This window comes from Pseudophryne corroboree, chromosome 4 (genome assembly GCF_028390025.1).
Source record: "Pseudophryne corroboree isolate aPseCor3 chromosome 4, aPseCor3.hap2, whole genome shotgun sequence".
In the NCBI taxonomy this organism is placed as follows: Eukaryota; Metazoa; Chordata; class Amphibia; order Anura; family Myobatrachidae; genus Pseudophryne; species Pseudophryne corroboree.
The window spans coordinates 929,011,752-929,033,330 of NC_086447.1; the positions used below are offsets into that span (position 1 = coordinate 929,011,752).

The 21,579-nt window shown below is 48.8% G+C and overlaps 1 protein-coding gene across 1 annotated transcript in view; it reads left to right on the forward strand.

The window, feature by feature from the left end:
• The window catches only part of RPS6KC1 (ribosomal protein S6 kinase C1), a 315,485-nt gene that overhangs the window by 98,299 nt on the left and 195,607 nt on the right, over positions 1 to 21,579 (forward strand). The window contains exon 7 of the mRNA XM_063919063.1: positions 4,599 to 4,961. Coding sequence (XP_063775133.1) covers positions 4,599 to 4,961 — 363 coding nt within the window. The remainder of the gene's footprint in view (positions 1 to 4,598; positions 4,962 to 21,579) is intronic.

Here is a 21,579-nt window from a genome sequence, read left to right on the forward strand (position 1 = left end):
TATAACTTCCCGCTGTACGTGTCACATTGTTACTGTACGGGGTGTGTGTATAACTTCCCGCTGTACATGTCACATTGTTACTGTACTGTGTATAACTTCCTACTGTACATGTCACATTGTTACTGTACTGTGTGTATAACTTCCCACTGTACATGTCACATTGTTACTGTACTGTGTGTATAACTTCCCACTGTACATGTCACATTGTTACTGTACTGTGTGTATAACTTCCCGCTGTACATGTCACATTGTTACTGTACTGTGTGTATAACTTCCCGCTGTACGTGTCACATTGTTACTGTACTGTGTGTGCAACTTCCCGCTGTACGTGTCACATTGTTACTGTACGGGGTGTGTGTATAACTTCCCGCTGTACATGTCACATTGTTACTGTACGGGGTGTGTGTATAACTTCCCGCTGTACATGTCACATTGTTACTGTACGGGGTGTATAACTTCCCGCTGTACGTGTCACATTGTTACTGTACGGTGTGTATAACTTCCCGCTGTACATGTCACATTGTTACTGTACTGTGTGTATAACTTCCCGCTGTACGTGTCACATTGTTACTGTACTGTGTATAACTTCCCGCTGTACGTGTCACATTGTTACTGTACGGTGTGTATAACTTCCCGCTGTACATGTCACATTGTTACTGTACGGTGTGTATAACTTCCCGCTGTACGTTTCACATTGTTACTGTATGGTGTGTATAACTTCTCGCTGTACGTGTCACATTGTTACTGTACGGGGTGTGTGTATAACTTCCCGCTGTACATGTCACATTGTTACTGTACTGTGTGTATAACTTCCCGCTGTACGTGTCACATTGTTACTGTACGGGGTGTGTGTATAACTTCCCGCTGTACATGTCACATTGTTACTGTACTGTGTATAACTTCCTACTGTACATGTCACATTGTTACTGTACTGTGTGTATAACTTCCCACTGTACATGTCACATTGTTACTGTACTGTGTGTATAACTTCCTACTGTACATGTCACATTGTTACTGTACGGTGTGTATAACTTCCCACTGTACATGTCACATTGTTACTGTACTGTGTGTATAACTTCCCACTGTACATGTCACATTGTTACTGTACTGTGTGTGCAACTTCTCGCTGTACATGTCACATTGTTACTGTACTGTGTGTATAACTTCCCGCTGTACATGTCACATTGTTACTGTACTGTGTGTATAACTTCCTACTGTACATGTCACATTATTACTGTACTGTGTGTATAACTTCCCACTGTACATGTCACATTGTTACTGTACTGTGTGTATAACTTCCCACTGTACATGTCACATTGTTACTGTACTGTGTGTATAACTTCCCACTGTACATGTCACATTGTTACTGTACTGTGTGTATAACTTCCCGCTGTACGTTTCACATTGTTACTGTATGGTGTGTATAACTTCTCGCTGTACGTGTCACATTGTTACTGTACGGGGTGTGTGTATAACTTCCCACTGTACATGTCACATTGTTACTGTACTGTGTGTATAACTTCCCACTGTACATGTCACATTGTTACTGTACTGTGTGTATAACTTCCCACTATACATGTCACATTGTTACTGTACTGTGTGTATAACTTCCCACTGTACATGTCACATTGTTACTGTACTGTGTGTATAACTTCCCGCTGTACATGTCACATTGTTACTGTACTGTGTGTATAACTTCCCGCTGTACGTGTCACATTGTTACTGTACTGTGTGTGCAACTTCCCGCTGTACGTGTCACATTGTTACTGTACGGGGTGTGTGTATAACTTCCCGCTGTACGTGTCACATTGTTACTGTACTGTGTGTATAACTTCCCGCTGTACGTGTCACATTGTTACTGTACGGTGTGTATAACTTCCCGCTGTACATGTCACATTGTTACTGTACTGTGTGTATAACTTCCCGCTGTACGTGTCACATTGTTACTGTACTGTGTGTATAACTTCCCGCTGTACGTGTCACATTGTTACTGTACGGTGTGTATAACTTCCCGCTGTACGTGTCACATTGTTACTGTACGGTGTGTATAACTTCCCGCTGTACGTTTCACATTGTTACTGTATGGTGTGTATAACTTCTCGCTGTACGTGTCACATTGTTACTGTACGGGGTGTGTGTATAACTTCCCGCTGTACATGTCACATTGTTACTGTACTGTGTGTATAACTTCCCGCTGTACGTGTCACATTGTTACTGTACGGGGTGTGTGTATAACTTCCCGCTGTACATGTCACATTGTTACTGTACTGTGTGTATAACTTCCTACTGTACATGTCACATTGTTACTGTACTGTGTGTATAACTTCCCACTGTACATGTCACATTGTTACTGTACTGTGTGTATAACTTCCTACTGTACATGTCACATTGTTACTGTACGGTGTGTATAACTTCCCACTGTACATGTCACATTGTTACTGTACTGTGTGTATAACTTCCCACTGTACATGTCACATTGTTACTGTACTGTGTGTATAACTTCCCACTGTACATGTCACATTGTTACTGTACTGTGTGTATAACTTCCCGCTGTACATGTCACATTGTTACTGTATGGTGTGTATAACTTCCCGCTGTACGTGTCACATTGTTACTGTACTGTGTGTATAACTTCCCACTGTACATGTCACATTGTTACTGTACTGTGTGTATAACTTCCCGCTGTACATGTCACATTGTTACTGTACTGTGTGTATAACTTCCCGCTGTACCTGTCACATTGTTACTGTACTGTGTGTATAACTTCCCACTGTACATGTCACATTGTTACTGTACTGTGTGTATAACTTCCCGCTGTACGTGTCACATTGTTACTGTACGGTGTGTATAACTTCCTGCTGTACATGTCACATTGTTACTGTATGGTGTGTATAACTTCCCACTGTACATGTCACATTGTTACTGTACTGTGTGTATAACTTCCTACTGTACATGTCACATTGTTACTGTACTGTGTGTATAACTTCTCGCTGTACATGTCACATTGTTACTGTATGGTGTGTATAACTTCCCACTGTACATGTCACATTGTTACTGTACTGTGTGTATAACTTCTCGCTGTACATGTCACATTGTTACTGTACTGTGTGTATAACTTCCTACTGTACCTGTCACATTGTTACTGTACTGTGTGTATAACTTCCCACTGTACATGTCATATTGTTACTGTATGGTGTGTATAACTTCCCACTGTACATGTCACATTGTTACTGTACGGTGTGTATAACTTCCCGCTGTACATGTCACATTGTTACTGTACTGTGTGTATAACTTCCTACTGTACATGTCACATTGTTACTGTACTGTGTGTATAACTTCTCGCTGTACATGTCACATTGTTACTGTACTGTGTGTATAACTTCCCGCTGTACATGTCACATTGTTACTGTATGGTGTGTATAACTTCCCACTGTACATGTCACATTGTTACTGTACTGTGTGTACAAGTTCCCGCTGTACATGTCACATTGTTACTGTACGGGGTGTGTGTATAACTTCCCGCTGTACGTGTCACATTGTTACTGTACGGGGTGTGTGTATAACTTCCCGCTGTACATGTCACATTGTTACTGTACTGTGTGTATAACTTCCCACTGTACATGTCACATTGTTACTGTACTGTGTGTATAACTTCCCGCTGTACGTGTCACATTGTTACTGTACTGTGTGTATAACTTCCCACTGTACGTGTCACATTGTTACTGTACGGTGTGTATAACTTCCCGCTGTACGTGTCACATTGTTACTGTACGGTGTGTATAACTTCCCGCTGTACATGTCACATTGTTACTGTACTGTGTGTATAACTTCCCGCTGTACATGTCACATTGTTACTGTATGGTGTGTATAACTTCCTTCTGTACATGTCACATTGTTACTGTACTGTGTGTATAACTTCCCGCTGTACGTGTCACATGGTTACTGTACTGTGTGTATAACTTACCGCTGTACGTGTCACATTGTTACTGTACGGGGTGTGTGTATAACTTCCCGCTGTACGTGTCACATTGTTACTGTACGGGGTGTGTGTATAACTTCCCGCTGTACATGTCACATTGTTACTGTACTGTGTGTACAAGTTCCCGCTGTACGTGTCTCATTGTTACTGTACTGTGTGTACAACTTCCCGCTGTACGTGTCACATTGTTACTGTACGGGGTGTGTGTATAACTTCCCGCTGTACATGTCACATTGTTACTGTACGGGGTGTGTGTATAACTTCCCGCTGTACGTGTCACATTGTTACTGTACTGTGTGTATAACTTCCCGCTGTACGTGTCACATTGTTACTGTACTGTGTGTATAACTTCCCGCTGTACATGTCACATTGTTACTGTACGGTGTGTATAACTTCTCGCTGTACGTGTCACATTGTTACTGTACGGGGTGTGTGTATAACTTCCCGCTGTACGTTTCACATTGTTACTGTACGGGGTGTGTGTATAACTTCCCGCTGTACATGTCACATTGTTACTGTACGGGGTGTGTGTATAACTTCCCGCTGTACGTGTCACATTGTTACTGTACGGGGTGTGTGTATAACTTCCCGCTGTACGTGTCACATTGTTCCCTCCCAGGTCTCTCCAGTGACAGCGACCTGCTCTCGCTCACCGTGGACATTGACTCTCTGTCCGGAACAGATGATGGAATGGCATCTAACCAGATTTCGCCGAGTAAACTGTTCGGTGCGCCTCCGTCCCCGGGATCCATAGCGCAGAACTTTCCGGCCTCCAGTCATGAGGGGGTTAAAGCAGAAGCGGAGAGAGAGAGCCGCAGCCTGTTTGCTGCCAAACTAAAGCAGAAGCTTGGCAAAGCGGATTACCTGGCGAAGGCCGGCGAGCTAATCACCTTGGCCATGAAGAAGGAGACAGAACGGGAATACGAAGCTGCATTTGGGTTTTACAGGAAGGGCGTTGATCTGCTCTTGGAAGGGGTGCAAGGTGAGGCTTTATTTGTGTCTTCATACCTTTGTAGAGCTGCGGGGACTCCATGTTTCTTTCTTGTATCCTCACCCATTGCGCACGGGAGTAGTGCCGCTGTCTCTTGTGTCGCTGTTCCTGTCCCGCCCCCATCCCAGATCACCATATTGTTTGTATGCTGAAATGTTCTCCTCTTGCAGTTTCTGTACTGTGTTTCCCCGTCACCTGTATCTTGACCGAAATAACCTAACCTCCCGTTCCCGCAGCCTAACCCAACCCTCCCCCCGAAACCCAAACCTAGCCTCCTCCCATCACCTTGGCTTACCTGCCTTGCGGCGTGGTCTCTCTTTGGCAGGGTTTCCGGCTGTCGGTATTCCAGCGCCGGCATGGTATACCCATTCTGTATAGTGGTGTCGGCATTCAGAATAGGATCGGTATTCTGACTGCTGGGATACAGACACCCGGGAATCTAACTGCTTCCCGGAAAAAGCTGGGGCTGCTACATTGTAGCACTTTGTGTACAGACTCAGAGACTCCGTCACACACAGTATACAGGTGTCCTACATCACAGTATTCAGCGCATTCTCCTAGTGCGTCCTAGTCACATTGCGTTGTGATTTAAGATGCATTTTCGGGGGGAAAAAAGACTCCAGCGCTAGAAGATTCTCGCGTGACCTGGCATACCAAGAGGGGCGGTTTTGTGTGACCTTAGGAAAGATGAATGACTACACATCTGTACGTTCATCCTTTAGGATAATCATTATCAGGGGAAAAAAACAATACAGTTGATTTGACTATAAGTATTTCTCTTACGTCCTAGAGGTTGCTGGGGACTCCAAAAGGACCATGGGGTATAGACGGATCCGCAGGAGACTGGGCACACTATAAAGACTTAAACTGGGGGTGCACTGGCTCCTCCCTCTATGCCCCTCCTCCAGACCTCAGTTAGATTCTGTGCCCAGGAGTGACTGGACACACACTAGGGGAGCTCTACTGAGTTTCTCTAGAAAAGACTTTTGATAGGTTTTTTATTTTCAGGCAGACCTGCTGGCTACAGGCTCCCTGCATCGTGGGACTGAGGGGAGAGAAGTCAGACCTACTTCTTCTTAGTTCAAGGGCTCTGCTTCTTAGGCTACTGGACACCATTAGCTCCAGAGGGTTCGATCACTTGGTGCGCCTAGCTGCTTGTTCCCGGAGCCGCGTCGTCACCCCCCTCACAGAAGCCAGAAGAAAGAAGCCGGGTGAGTATTAGAAGAAAAGAAGACTTCAGTGACGGCAGAAGACTTCAGTAACGGAGGTACAGCGGTCGCGCTGCGCTCCATGCTCCCACACACCAACTGCACTAGCAGGGTGCAGGGCGCTGGGGGGGGAGCGCCCTGGGCGGCAGGTTACTGATGTTTTAGTAAGACTGGCTTTGAAAACATTTTCAGTGCCTGGGTACCGTGGCTCATTCCCCCGCCAGCATGTTAGAGCGCGCTTCGCGCCACTTACCCCCCGCCGCTGGTACACGGGTGCAGGGCGCTGGGGGGGGGGGGGGGGGAGCGCCCTGAGCAGCAAGTTACAGTTTTCTTTATTATGGGGAAAATGTTTTATGTTGGCGCTGCTGGGCCTCCGTGTCCCAGACCCCCGCCTGCGCGTTTTAGCACACTGCGCGCCTTGTCTTCCTTCCGCCGCCGGCTTCCATGGGTGCGGGGCGCCGGAGGGGGGGGGGGCGCCCTGGGCAGCATATATGTATATAGCTATCAAGTTGATGAGCCCCGGGCGCCGCAGGCGATACCGCCAGTCATAGCGGCGGTCGCGCGCCGCGCCGGTGCTCCCACACACCAACGTTTTACTTGGGTGCAGGACGCAGGGGGGGCGCCCTGAACGGCAATTTTCGAGGGTATATAGTGTAGTTACACTATATACGAGTCCAGCCTGTATTTTTGTGATAAGGGGCTAAAGCGCGCCGAGGGGGCGGGGCTTAGCCCTCACACACACTGGAGGCAGCGTCATTTTCTCTCTGTCCCCGCCAAGGGGGGGGGGGGGCACAGGTTTTAGTGTTATTTGAAAGTTTATAACACGGGTTTATTCAGAGATAGTGTGGACTCATAATTGTGTGGATTTTATGTGTGCTCCCTGTCAGTTCTACCCACTTAGTTCACTTGCGTCGACGGGCGTGAGTGTTCTGTCATAAACACCTACGGGGTTCACTGTCGGCATCGCCGACATATGTGGGTATTTGATCAGGTCGGTAGTGGTATGCTTGTGAAAAGTAAATACTGTATGGGAGGTGCAGTAGTATGTGGGTGGCCCTGTCGGCACCAACCTTTTTCACCGGGTGTACATAGCTATACTTCCCTTGGTCCCCTTGGGGTCGCAAGAATAAAAATTTGCCTGGTTACGAATCCCTGTTGTCGACGAATACTAAGGTTTTCTGTCGACTATATTGTTTCCTGGTAGATCCACAACTGGGGCATTCAGTACATGGTCATACACGTTCAGAACACAACGTCACGGGGGACCCGAAGGCCCCAGACAATCCGCTTATATGTATGTTGCATATATATAATTAGGATATGTGTGTATATGTGTATTGCAATATGTATATTCATATTATGATTTATAATGAATACTGAAGTAATAGTATTCCTTCTCATGTGCTAGTCGCTCTGTTGATACAGCTCTAGGTCGGCCGTGACTCGCACCCTTTCCAGACGTCCGAGAGTTTATTCTTTTCTCTTACACGGATAGAATACTGTGATGGTAAACGCCTGGTCGACACGGGGCCCTATTTCAATGGATCGTATACAGGAAAGCTAAGTGATATTATATTTCTATGCTGTGGGCTTATTTAATTTCCATGCACATGAGGGAGTGTTTCTTTCGGTAAGACATCCGATAAATTTGTCCTAAAGAGACAGGGGAGGTTCCTCAAGTTGGTTCTTCTCTATAACATTGCGGCAGGTTGCCGTACGTATACAGGAAGTGTGGCCGGGGAATGCTGAGGCTGACTCCGAGAGTTACTGGGCTGTTTCACTGGGACGGGGTCCCGCTGTTTGGGGGGATGTCTCAGTTCAGTCAATGGGGGGATATTCCTGGTAAGTCTAACTTCGGGAGTTAGTTTCCCTCACACCGGTTGGTGACGCTTTCTTTTGTGGGATGCAGTCATTTTAATCGGTTAAATTCAGTTCTTTTTCCCTTTTCGGTACACCCTGTGGAAGGAGAACAGGTAAGAGTTCTGCAGCCTTATTGGGTTCGCAGAAGAGGATGTCGATTCTGGTTTTCCACATACATTGCATGTCGCAGAGTCTATATGATGGGACCCCGCTCTGGTGAGGACTCAGTTACTACTTCCACTTAGGAAGTAAGAGCCATTGTTGTTCTGTACTGAGATGTTCGCCTGATTGAGGCGAAGTAAAAAAAAAAAAAAAAAAGTGGTGCAACTCGTTGTTTCTCTCTGACTGTTCACCAACACAGGGAAGGGCTATTGTCCCCAACGACCCAGATGTCGGAGGTGGTGTCAGGGTTGATACAGAACGATTGAGGTTCTGTGTTTTCCGGTGGGAGGCAGTCTGAGGATCCTGCGTCGGATCAGATTTGCAGTGACACTTCATCAGTGTGTTCCGTTGTTGAAGAAGTTAGGTCACGGTAACTGTTGTGAATGTGGTCCGTGGTTCACCGGCATAGGAACCGGAATATATTCCTAATGGCCAGGATATCACTTCAGAGGTTTCTGCTCAGTTCTCACTGGAGGGACGAAGGTTTCGGATCCAGAATTAGATTCTGGTGTCCATGTATGCAAATCTCTGAGGCTGGAGAGCAGTCCTTACATGGGAAGATTTCCAGAGACAAGGTCAAGCTGGGTAGCTGGTCTACAATAAGTTTCTTGAATTAAGAGTTGGTTTTAACGAACATATTCTGCGTGATCTACCCGTGTTAATTCTGTCAGATGTCTTGACAGCAGTGACATCTGTAAGTCGCTAGGACGGAACAAGGAGTAAAGCGGCAACGGCAAAAGCTGTAATAGTTTTCTGCTGGGTGGAAAGACTGGTTAACGTTATATTAGCAGTCTTCGCTCCATATGTAAATGACGGTGAAATAGATTGCCTCTACAGAAGCGCTCTCCATCTGGGAGAAATGCTGTCGTCATCGAGAAGTTTCATGGAAGTGACAGGTCGTTAAGGAATGCCTCATTAGGGCATATAGACGTCTCGCCTCAACAAGTGATTTCCGGAATATGGTTCCGGGTTAGGGGACACTCAGGCTATAGCAGTGGACGCCCTCGTGGTACCGTGGGTGTTTTTAGTCGATCTAGGTGTTCCATCCGCTTTTACCCTGCTGAAGGTGATAAACGTAAGAGGGTCAGAGGTTCCGGCGATCCTCATTGTTCCGATCTAGCCAAGGAGGCCTTGGTATCCAGTTCTTCAAGATTTATTCATAGTAGATCACAGGCCTCTTCCTTTAAGGGTAGAACTTTTACATCGAGATCGGGGCGTGTATCAGAACTTACTGCGGCTGCGTTTGACGGCATGGCAGTTGAACGACATATCTTAGGGGGTCATTCCGAGTTGTTCGCTCGCAAGCTGCTTTTAGCAGCTTTGCACACGCTAAGCCGCCGCCTACTGGGAGTGAATCTTAGCTTCTCAAAATTGCGAACGAAAGATTCGTAATATTGCGATAAGACATCTCTGTGCAGTTTCTGAGTAGCTCGAGACTTACTCGGCATCTGCGATCAGTTCAGTGCTTGTCGTTCCTGGTTTGACTCACAAACACACCCAGCGTTCGCCCAGACACTCCTCCGTTTCTCCAGCCACTCCCGCGTTTTTCCCAGAAACGGTAGCGTTTTTTCACACACTCCCATAAAACGTCCAGTTTCCGCCCAGAAACACCCACTTCCTGTCAATCACATTACGATCACCAGAACGAGGAAAAAACCGTGAGTAAAATTCCAAACTGCATAGCAAATTTACTTGGCGCAGTCGCAGTGCGGACATTGCGCATGCCCACTAAGTGGAAAATCGCTGCGATGCGAAGAAATTTACCGAGCGAACAACTCTGAATGACTCCCTTAGTCCGAATGGGTATTCCTAGTGTGGTCAATTTTCCACCCTTCTTTCGACTACAAAGAAGTATCGACGAAGCCTTGCCGCAATATTTGGCGCAAATATGTGTCTTAGTGTGAATCTGAGATGGTTCCTGCGGAAGATTTTCAGCTGAGTCTGTCTTTTCCTTTCTTTGCAAGCAGGTGTGGATACAGGCCTACAGTTTGGCTCAGTTTGAGGGCAGTTTTGGCCTTTTAAACTTGTATTGGCTACCTTTCCGGAAGTTCCGACTTTCGTGAAACGAGTATTACACATCCAACCTCCGTTGGTGTCCCATGGGCACCGTGGAATCTTGACGTAGTGTTGCGTTTCTGATGTTTTACAGTTTGGAACATTTACTGTAGGTTATGTTGAAATCTCTCTCTTGGAGAGTGGTCATGCTTTTGCATTTTGGCCGACCGCAAGGCGTTGTCGGATGTGGCGGCTTGTCTCACAAGAGCCCTGTTCCTTTTCCAAGTGGATAGAATGGGAACTCGGTTAGTGATTCGTCAGAATAGGGTTTTCTGTGTTTTACGAAAGCCTGCCTCTTTTTTTTGATGTCTGTGGTCACTTCAGCATTGGCTGTTTCAATGTCTCTCGATGTAGTCGGGGCTTTGAAGATTTATGTCGCCAATTGGGTCTAAGTTTGGGGTAACAGAGGCTCTGTTTGTCCGGTATGCTCCCAGCGTGTTTGGGGTGCCTGCGTCTCTGCAGTCTGTTACACGCTGGATCTGTGATACGATTCGGCGTGCTAGTTCTACGGCTGGATTGCCGTTAGCGAAGTCAGGGGAGACCCATTCTACTAGAAAGATGGGCTCTTCTTGGGCGGATGCCTGAGGTGTTTCGGCGGGTTAACTTTGCCAAGCGGCTACTTGGTCAGGTTTCAAACACCTTTGTTAAGTTCTACGAGTTTGATACCCTGGCTGATGGGGACCTCATGTTTGCTCAGTCGGTGCTGCAGTCGTCCGCACTCTCCCGCCCGGTCTGGAGCTTTGGTATAGACCCCATGGTCCTTTTGGAGTCCCCAGCATCCTCTAGGACGTAAGAGAAAATAGGATTTTAGTACCTACCGGTAAATCCTTTTCTCCTAGTCCGTAGAGGATGCTGGGCGCCCGTCCCAGTGCGGACTGTGTCTGCAGTTATTGATTTGGTTGCACTTTGTGGTGTTTCTTCCCTGTCAGGTTATTGCTGACGTTGTTCATGCCATGGCATGTGGTTTCTTATTATTGGTTGACACACAGGTTGTGTTACATATTCTCGCAGCATATGGCTGTATGTTTTTCATACCGTAGGCTGGTATTCTGTTGAAGGCCATGTCTTGCGGTATGTTCGTGGTGTGAGCTGGTATGACACTCACTGTGTTTAAATTATAAATTCTTTCCTCGAAATGTCCATCTCTCCTGGGCACAGTTTTCTAACTGAGGTCTGGAGGAGGGGCATTGAGGGAGGAGCCAGTTCACACCCAGTTTAAGTCTTTATAGTGTGCCCAGGCTCCTGCGGATCCTTGTATACCCCATGGTCCTTTTGGAGTCCCCAGCATCCTCTACGGACTAGGAGAAAAGGATTTACCGGTAGGTACTAAAATCCTATTTTTCATCACTGCAGACACTGACCACAGAGCAGCTTAGTGTAGGCAGCTATGCCTGCCTGCTGCATTCAGCGCAGCCCTCACGTGCAATGTATGTTGGGGCTCGTATTGCAGTGTAGCTGGCTCAGGATCGGATCTTCCCTGCCACTAACCCTGTACGGACCGCTGTGACCTGGATATCTGAGGGTGTTGCATGAATACTGCTATCGGTGCAGAGAGACCCAGATATAATGATGTTAATGTAAAGGAGTAAAAATATATTTTCTAGTAATAAAAATTTTTGAACAATTAAGTTTGTAGAGAACAAAAAAAGCAGTATAAAGCCACCCTAATTCCAGGTTCCGGACTACGTCTAGACACTGTCTAGATAGACGGTCAGTAGGTCGACACCATATGGATGACAGGTAAAAGATACATGTCAAAAGGTCGACAGGTTCAAAAGGTCAACATGGCAATAATCGACACAAGTTTTCTTGGCTTTTTCAAAAAATTAAAAGAAAACTTTTGCTTGATTTACCATCCACGTGGTCTACGATTGGGAATAGTAACCTGCCCGAAGTGTGGTGAGTGAAGCGAGCCCGTGAGGGTCTACTTTAGCCCTAACTGGGGTCACAGGTGCTGAAACATACAAAATAACACACAATCCCCCACCCCCGGAAAAAAGTTGACCTTTTTAGTGTCTGCCATTTCCATGTTAACCTTTTGACCCTTTCGACCATATGGTGTCAACGTATTGACTGTCTATCTAATAACTAGATCATAGGTTCTCAAACGTGGTCCTCAAGGCACCCAACGGTCCAGGTTTTAAGTATATCCATGGCTCAGAACAGGTGTTTAAATTAAATGACTGAGGTGGTAATTAACTCACCTGTAGCCAAGCATGGATATACTTAGAAGCTGGAACATTGGGGTGCCTTGAGGACCGTGTTTGAGAACCCCTGAACTAGATCTTCTACACCACCCCCCTAATTCCTCCCTGACCCTTATCCAAGCATGAGGAGTGACCTCGTCAACATCGCCCATCGCAGCCGCCTCCCCCTTCCCGCCTGTACCTGTAACCAGAGGTGTGAAGAGAAGTTGTAGCTTCCCTGATTCGCCCAGAACTGCAGATAGACTGTCTAGCTGCAGCTGCGGTTGGGTTAACCCTTTAAGATCACCCCTTCTATACACAGCCTGGCTGGCAGGGTGGACTGTGTGTGTACGGCACCTGTGGGGCTGGCTGCATGGACTGAACCTGGCAGCTGCTGAAAGATTATCCTCCAGCGGCTGCCAGCAGGCTCTTCTGACACAGGTCCATTAGGTGGGACCACTCCAGGCAAATGGTCCCCTCTGGAAGCCTAGATATGGACTACCTATGGGATGTTGGCATTGCTATGGAATAAATTGTTTCATTTTTCATATATATCATGGTCACCCACGGCCAATATCTGTTTTCGGATATTTATTTTCCCTCGACTGGCACCCCTTCCCCCTGTGATTAATAGGGCAGGCCTATTTGTAGAGTGATCCCACCAGAGGGGGGGGGGGGAAGAATGACACGTGTTATATATACTGTATGGGTATACATGGAGACCCTGGCTGGTATTTATTAGGTAAAAGCAAATGTAAAACACCTCTTTATAATCCTGCTTTAATTAGGCATAATGAGTCGCCCTATAGCCTTCCCTGCGCTTACCCCAGGAACTCCCCCCTGCTCTGTGTTGTATCATATTATTCTAGTTTTCCTTATGTATTGTTGCTCAGTTGTATCGTCAGCCCCTGTACTGTAATACCCCGCTGAGCCGCCCTATAAATAAGGAAATAATAATCTGCTTGTAGACCTCTATAGTCTCTGCGTCTGTCACCCTGGCCTGGAATCATTCTACGTTTGTACATCTTCATGGTGTGAAGGTGACATTCAGACCCCATCTTTTATTTGTGTCCATCCCTTGTCTTATTCTAGTAATTCTCTATTTACCGTTATTGATTATGTTCTTTATATGTATCACGGTTTATTGCACATCAAGGGGTCGATCCCCTGAGCCTGCGGCCCTCCGCACCTTCTTGCTTTATTGGTTACAGCTTGTAACACTTGTATAACATGCCTGTTGCTGCTGCTGTGTTATTGGTGTGTTTGGAGAAATGCATTGCTTTGTTATTATTCCTGAGATTAGTGTAATTGTGAAGGCCAGCGTTACAGCCGGGCCCCAGTGTCCGGCTGCCGATCACTTAGCGATAGGCAGCGCTCCCCGCGCAGGCTACAATACTCGCAGAAGCTGGTATCACGCTCCAGAGACCCAGTGTGTGGTACATTGACCCACAGTGCCGCCATGTTAATGGCACTACCTACACGTGCCTACTTTTCCAAAGGCCTAGTTCTAATTACGCTAAATTAAAAAGGCACGTTGGAATCTCTTTCCCTTATTAATGGAATGACTGGGATGTGAGGATTAGTGGATGTGTGAGGACGTTTCCACACAAGTGTGAGCTTTTCTTTTTTTCCGGTAAAGCAATTTTAGTAGCTTAGAAATCGTTTCCGTCTGTCTAGTGGGGGCTGCCATGAAGCCTTATTAAGCTATTGCATTATTACTGAAACAATGGGGGTCATTCTGAGTTGATCACTCGCTAGCAGTTTATAGTAGTCGTGCAAACGCTAAGCCGCCGCCCTCTGGGAGTGGGAGTTCTTGGCTTAGCAGAAGTGCGAACGAAAGGATCGCAGAGCGGCTACAAAAAAATATTGTGCAGTTTCAGAGTAGCTCCAGACCTACTCAGCGCTTGCGATGACTTCAGACTGTTCAGTTCCTGTTTTGACGTCACAAACACGCCCTGCCACTCCTGCGTTTTTCCTGGCACTCCTGCGTTTTTTCGAGCACTCCTTGAAAATGGTCAGTTGACACCCAGAAACGCCCCTTTCCTGTCAATCACTCTGCGGATGCCATTGCGACTGAAAAGCTTCGCTAGACCTTGTGTAAAAATACTTCGCCCGTTGTGAAAGTACATCGCGCGTGTGCACTGCGCCGCATACGCAGAAGTGCCGTTTTTTTTGCATCATCGCTGCGCAGCGAACATTTTTAGCTAGCGATCAACTCGGAATGACCCCCAATGAGAGTAGAATGCCGTTGGTATAACATTCCTTGTTAGTTCAGGAATAGCCGAGCTGTCCGCGACCACACTCTCCGTCATTACGGTCAGTACCTTACCATGATACATTAATTTGGATTTTAATTATATATCATGGTTGTTCAGTTGACCATACAGTGTTACCCCAATTCGGTCAAAATAGACCAACATTCTGGCCCTTATTCAGAGCCGCAACAGACGTCAATGTCTGCCTCCTAATCGGGCACTATCTGTGACTCTATGACCAACGATGGCCCCAGGATCCGTTAGATGTTCATCTGTACGCCATGGAATGAATGTGCTACAGATCCCTCGTTCTGGTATTATACTGGCCGCTTTGTTTCGCTGGAAGCCGTTATTTACTCTCTGTGTTACATCTGTTATTTGCTTGTGATTACAGAACATTTCCATAGGTTGCATTGTGTAAACTGCTGCACAATTAATGCGCCTTCTTCCTCGGAGATAAGCATTAAGGCGTGTTATTGGTACGTACTGCAGCGAAGGGCTAATTTCTCGCCAGCCTGTAAATGTGTGTTAAGTTTTGTTTTACAGGTAATTAAGTAGCTTTTGAGTTTATGTTCTGTTTGCACTACCAGTTACAAGGCGTCCAAAATAAGCACTTGCAGTGCAGCAGACAAACCATCATTTGCTTAAAAAGAGTTATAATTACAGCTGACGAAGCATGGACACTATAAAAATGCATTAGTTAGGCTTGACACGTTAATTACCTGTTTTTGCAGATGTTTTTATGTATTGTTATGCGAGCAGTTTACAAAATAATTACAGGAAAGTCAAATGGAAAATAAACCAAGGGGGAGGCGTTTTTATTTCTATTTTTTTTCCGCTGAAATATTTTCATTCATGCGAATCTGGATTAGGCGCAGCTGCTGGTCCCCGCAGTAAAAGCAGGGATTCTCGAAGGGTTTGTTTTCATGAGCAGAGCTGCATTTCCATAAGTGCTGCCCAAACGGCACAGCCGGGCGGCAGAGATCGGTACCTATACTAACATTATTACCCTGGGGTTATTATAGCCCAAACCAGCGCAGGTCCTAAACTGCGGCTCTTTAAATTGGGTGGAATGTTTGCGAGTTTTAATCTAAATTTCAATTCGCTCCACAAAATATAAAAATTTGTATAGTCTAGAGCAGTGGTTCTCAACAGTTCATGTTTTCCAGGTCTCCTCACAGGATTGCAAGTGAAATAAATTTGCTCCTCCTGTGGGTCTTTTAAAGTGTGTCAGTGAGTAATGAATACACCTGTGCACCTGCTAGGCGACCTGGAAAACATGAACTGTTGGCGGTGCTTGAGGACTGTGGTTGAGAACCACTGGTCTAGAGCACAGGTTCTCAAACTCCGGTCCTCGGGACACCACACAGGGCATGTTTTCCAGGTCTCCTCACAAAATCGCAAGTGAAATAATGAGCTCCACTTGTGGACCTTTTAGAATGTATCAGTGAGTAATTAATACACCTGTGCACCTGCTGGGTTACCTGCAAAACATGCACTGTGTGGGGTCCTGAGGACCAAGTTTGAGAACCTGCGCTCTAGAACATACATTTCTTCAAGTGCAGTTTTCAGGGGCCACATTGAGACCAGGATTTTGGGATACTCTTGTACCGGGTGTAGTATGGTTTGCTGACGGTCAGGGTCCTGGCGACCAGCATACCGGCGCCGGAATCTCGACCGCCGGCATACCGACAGCTGGGCGAGCGCAAATGAGCCCCTTGAGGGCTTGCCACGCTGCGGGCACGGTGGCGTGCTATGCGCGCCACGCTATGTATTCTCCCTCCAGGGGGTCCCTTGTACCTGTAGCCTTACTTCGAGGACTGACCAGTGTTCCTGGAAAATGTGGTCATTGAGACGCAATGTGAATGTAAGGGACCCTTATCCAAGTAGTGTGCTGCATTAAATAATGAAAGATGATCCTCGTTTGGATACGTATTACAGACAGCTGATCGGACAAGTCCAGCAATGTCTAATTTAGCCCCCTACAGATACTGTCAAATGAAACCCAGACAGGTGGATTACCATTGAGCGCCAGACTAGTTTCCACCAATCATCCGCCAGTACTGCGCTCAACTTTCTTTTTTTCTTTCTATTAATGAAAAGCATTTATTTTCTTTTTAGAATGTTCTATTATTGTTGTCATTACCTGTAGTTTTTGTAGTTGGCTTGTGTGTGTGCTGTCGTATTCCAGCCGCATGGAAACGCCGCCTTGGCGTTTTCCAACACTGATCCCACTGCTCAGCCCAACACACGGGGTCAAAGTAGACCATGAGATCACTAATCGGAAAGTCGCAGGTCGAAATTGCACGCGTTTCTAGGCGGTGGCTGCCCAAGCGTGGGTGTGTTGCCGCCAGCGACGGCCCTGCGCTAGCAGAGGCACCGGCATCAGTGGCCACGGTCCAGTGGACATTCTGCGTTTCCATAAGGCTGGGTCAACGACCAATGGTGCAACTTTTTGAATCAGGCCCATACTGGGCTGGGAAAACGACCAATGGTGCAACTTTTTGAATTAGGCCCATACTGTAAGGAGGGGAGTTGTAGTCACTAAAATTATAATTACAAATGTCCAGTTATGGGCGGGGCTGACCCTAAACACCGACCTTTTCAAATGTTATACCTATTAGAAAACAGAGTTTATTTCCTTGAAGTTTAGGTACAAAGGCTCCGCACACTTCTTGCAGCGTAAACTTATTCTAATTGTTACATTGAAATCGGTGTGAATGGGATTTTTATCTTACTTATTATTTACATGCTTCAAACCCATTGGCTAATAGCACAATACATGATTTGATCGGAGACGTTCCGTGTTGGCGGTCTGCGGGCGGTGCAGACCCTTCCAGTGTTAGCTGGAGCTCTCTGTCCTGGCTGTGAACTGGCGAGTGATGGATGGGTTCATACAACTGCTCGGTCAGCATCTGGTTATCAGACACTTCCCAAAAGCTGCCATTATCCATCTGTCCATAATGCCGGCCTGCTGCCATGCTGCATCCAGGATCTTGGGAGCCGCCGATTACACAGCCCATGTGCGCTTCTTGGACGCTGCGTTTGTGCGTCCCTTGGGAGATGCGCTCAGCCCAGACCTTCAGAAAGCCGTTCCCGAGCCATAGTCTTCATTCTAAAGCCTTTTCTTTTCTGTTTTTTTTGGAGATGTGGTTGACTTCAAAGACGCGTCTTCCCTTTCAGAGGTGAAGAACAAACCGAATCTCACGCACAGCTCCAGACTCCTGAATTCTGTCAGATATTGTACACAGCGGATTTATCTCCCTGTAGATACGTTGTTGCTTTATCATCCAGTGCTTATTATAGCTGCTGATTTATTATCATTGATTTCATTTAATTGAATACGTTATATCCGTGTGTAACGTGAGGGTAGATTGGAGACCTAGTTACCGCTGAGCACAGGGGACAGGTGCGCACTAGTTACCGCTGAGCACGGGGGACAGGCGCGCACTAGTTACCGCTGAGCACAGGGGACAGGTGCGCACTAGTTACCGCTTAGCACTGGGGACAGGTGCGCACTAGTTACCGCTGAGCACAGGGGACAGGTGTGCACTAGTTACCGCTGAGCACAGGGGACAGGTGCGCACTAGTTACCGCTGAGCACAGGGGACAGGCGCGCACTAGTTACCGCTGAGCACAGGGGACAGGTGCGCACTAGTTACCGCTGAGCACAGGGGACAGGCGCGCACTAGTTACCGCTGAGCACAGGGGACAAGCGCGCACTAGTTACTGCTGAGCACGGGGGACAGGCAAGCACTAGTTACTGCTGAGCACGGGGGACAGGCAAGCACTAGTTACCGCTGAGCACAGGGGACAGGCGCGCACTAGTTACCGATGAGCACAGGGGACAGGTGCGCACTAGTTACCGCTGAGCACAGGGGACAGGTGCGCACTAGTTACCGCTGAGCACGGGGGACAGGCAAGCACTAGTTACCGCTGAGCACAGGGGACAGGCGCGCACTAGTTACCGGTGAGCACAGGGGACAGGTGCGCACTAGTTACCGCTGAGCACAGGGGACAGGTGCGCACTAGTTACCGCTGAGCACAGGGGACAGGCGTGCATTAGTTACCGCTGAGCACGGGGGACAGGTGCGCACTAGTTACCGCTGAGCACAGGGGACAGGTGCGCACTAGTTACCGCTGAGCACAGGAGACAGGTGCGCACTAGTTACTGCTGAGCACAGGACAGGCGAACACCAGTTACCGCTGAGCACAGGGGACAGGCGCGCACTAGTTACCGCTGAGCACAGGGGACAGGCATGCACTAGTTACCGCTGAGCACAGGGGACAAGCGCGCACTAGTTACCGCTGAGCACAGGGGACAGGCATGCACTAGTTACTGCTGAGCACAGGGGACAGGCGCGCATTAGTTACCGCTGAGCACAGGGGACAGGTGAGCACTAGTTACCGCTGAGCACAGGGGACAGGCGTGCACTAGTAACCGCTGAGCACAGGGGACTGGCGCGCACTGGTTACCGCTGAGCACAGGGGACTGGCGCGCACTAGTTAAGGCTGAGCACAGGAGACAGGTGCGCACTAGTTACTGCTGAGCACAGGAGACAGGTGCGCACTAGTTACTGCTGAGCACAGGACAGGCGAACACCAGTTACCGCTGAGCACAGGGGACTGGCGCGCACTAGTTACCGCTGAGCACAGGGGACAGGTGCGCACTAGTTACCGCTGAGCACAGGGGACTGGCGCGCACTAGTTTCCGCTGAGCACAGGGGACTGGCGCGCACTAGTTACCGCTGAGCACAGGTGACAGGTGAGCACTAGTTACTGCTGAGCACAGGGGACAGGCGGGCACTAGTTACCGCTGAGCACAGGGGACTGGCACGCACTAGTTACCGCTGAGCACAGGGGACAGGTGCGCACTAGTTACTGCTGAGCACAGGGGACAGGCGCGCACTAGTTACTGCTGAGCACGGGAGACAGGTGAGCACTAGTTACCGCCGAGCACAGGGGACAGGCGCGCACTGGTTACCGCCGAGCACAGGGGACAGGCGCGCACTAGTTACCGCCGAGCACAGGGGACAGGCGCGCACTAGTTACCGCCGAGCACAGGGGACAGGTGCGCACTAGTTACCGCCGAGCACAGGGGACAGGCGCGCACTAGTTACCGCTGAGCACAGGGGACAGGCGTGCACTAGTTACCGCTGAGCACGGGACAGGCACGCACTAGTTACCGCTGAGCACAGGAGACGGGTGCGCACTAGTTACTGCTGAGCACGGGAGACAGGTGAGCACTAGTTACTGCTGAGCACAGGGGACAGGCGTGCACTAGTTACTGCTGAGCACAGGGGACAGGCGTGCACTAGTTACTGCTGAGCACAGGATAGGCGCGCACTAGTTACCGCTGAGCACAGGACAGGCGCGCACTACTTACCGCTGAGCACAGGGGACAGGCGCGCACTAATTACCGCTGAGCACAGGGGAAAGGTGTGCACTAGTTACTGCTGAGCACAGGACAGGTGCGCACTAGTTACTGCTGAGCACGGGAGACAGGCGTGCACTAGTTACTGCTGAGCACAGGGGACAGGCGTGCACTAGTTACCGCTGAGCACAGGGGAAAGGCGTGCACTAGTTACTGCTGAGCACAGGACAGGTGCGCACTAGTTACTGCTGAGCACGGGAGACAGGTGAGCACTAGTTACTGCTGAGCACAGGGGACAGGCGTGCACTAGTTACCGCTGAGCACAGGGGAAAGGCGTACACTAGTTACTGCTGAGCACAGGACAGGTGCGCACTAGTTACTGCTGAGCACGGGAGACAGGTGAGCACTAGTTACTGCTGAGCACAGGGGACAGGCGTGCACTAGTTACCGCTGAGCACAGGGGACAGGCGCGCACTAGTTACTGCTGAGCACAGGGGACAGGCGCCCACTAGTTACCGCTGAGCACAGGGGACAGGTGGGCACTAGTTACCGCTGAGCACAGGACAGGCGCGCACTAGTTACCGCTGAGCACAGGGGACAGGCGTGCACTAGTTACCGCCGAGCACAGGGGACAGGCGCGCACTAGTTACCGCTGAGCACAGGGGACAGGCGCGCACTAGTTACCGCTGAGCACAGGGGACAGGCGGGCACTAGTTACCGCTGAGCACAGGGGACAGGCGGGCACTAGTTACCGCTGAGCACAGGGGACAGGCGCGCACTAGTTACTGCTGAGCACGGGAGACAGGTGAGCACTAGTTACTGCTGAGCACAGGGGACAGGCGCGCACAAGTTACTGCTGAGCACAGGACAGGCGCACACTAGTTACCACTGAGCACAGGGGACTGGCGCGCACTAGTTACTGCTGAGCACGGGAGACAGGTGAGCACTAGTTACCGCTGAGCACAGGGGACAGGCGCGCACTAGTTACCGCTGAGCACGGGAGACAGGTGAGCACTAGTTACCGCTGAGCACAGGGGACAGGCGCGCACTAGTTACCGCTGAGCACAGGGGACAGGCGTGCACTAGTTACCGCTGAGCACAGGATAGGCGCGCACTAGTTACCGCTGAGCACAGGACAGGCGCGCACTACTTACCGCTGAGCACAGGGGACAGGCGTGCACTACTTACCGCTGAGCACAGGGGACAGGCGTGCACTAGTTACCGCTGAGCACAGGCGACAGGCGCGCACTAATTACCGCTGAGCACAGGGGACAGGCGTGCACTAGTAACTGCTGAGCATGGGAGACAGGTGAGCACTAGTTAGTTACTGCTGAGCACAGGATAGGCGTGCACTAGTTACCGCTGAGCACAGGATAGGCGTGCACTAGTTACCGCTGAGCACAGGCGACAGGCGGGCACTAGTTACCGCTGAGCACAGGGGACAGGCGGGCACTAGTTACCGCTGAGCACAGGGGACGGGCGGGCACTAGTTACCGCTGAACACAGGGG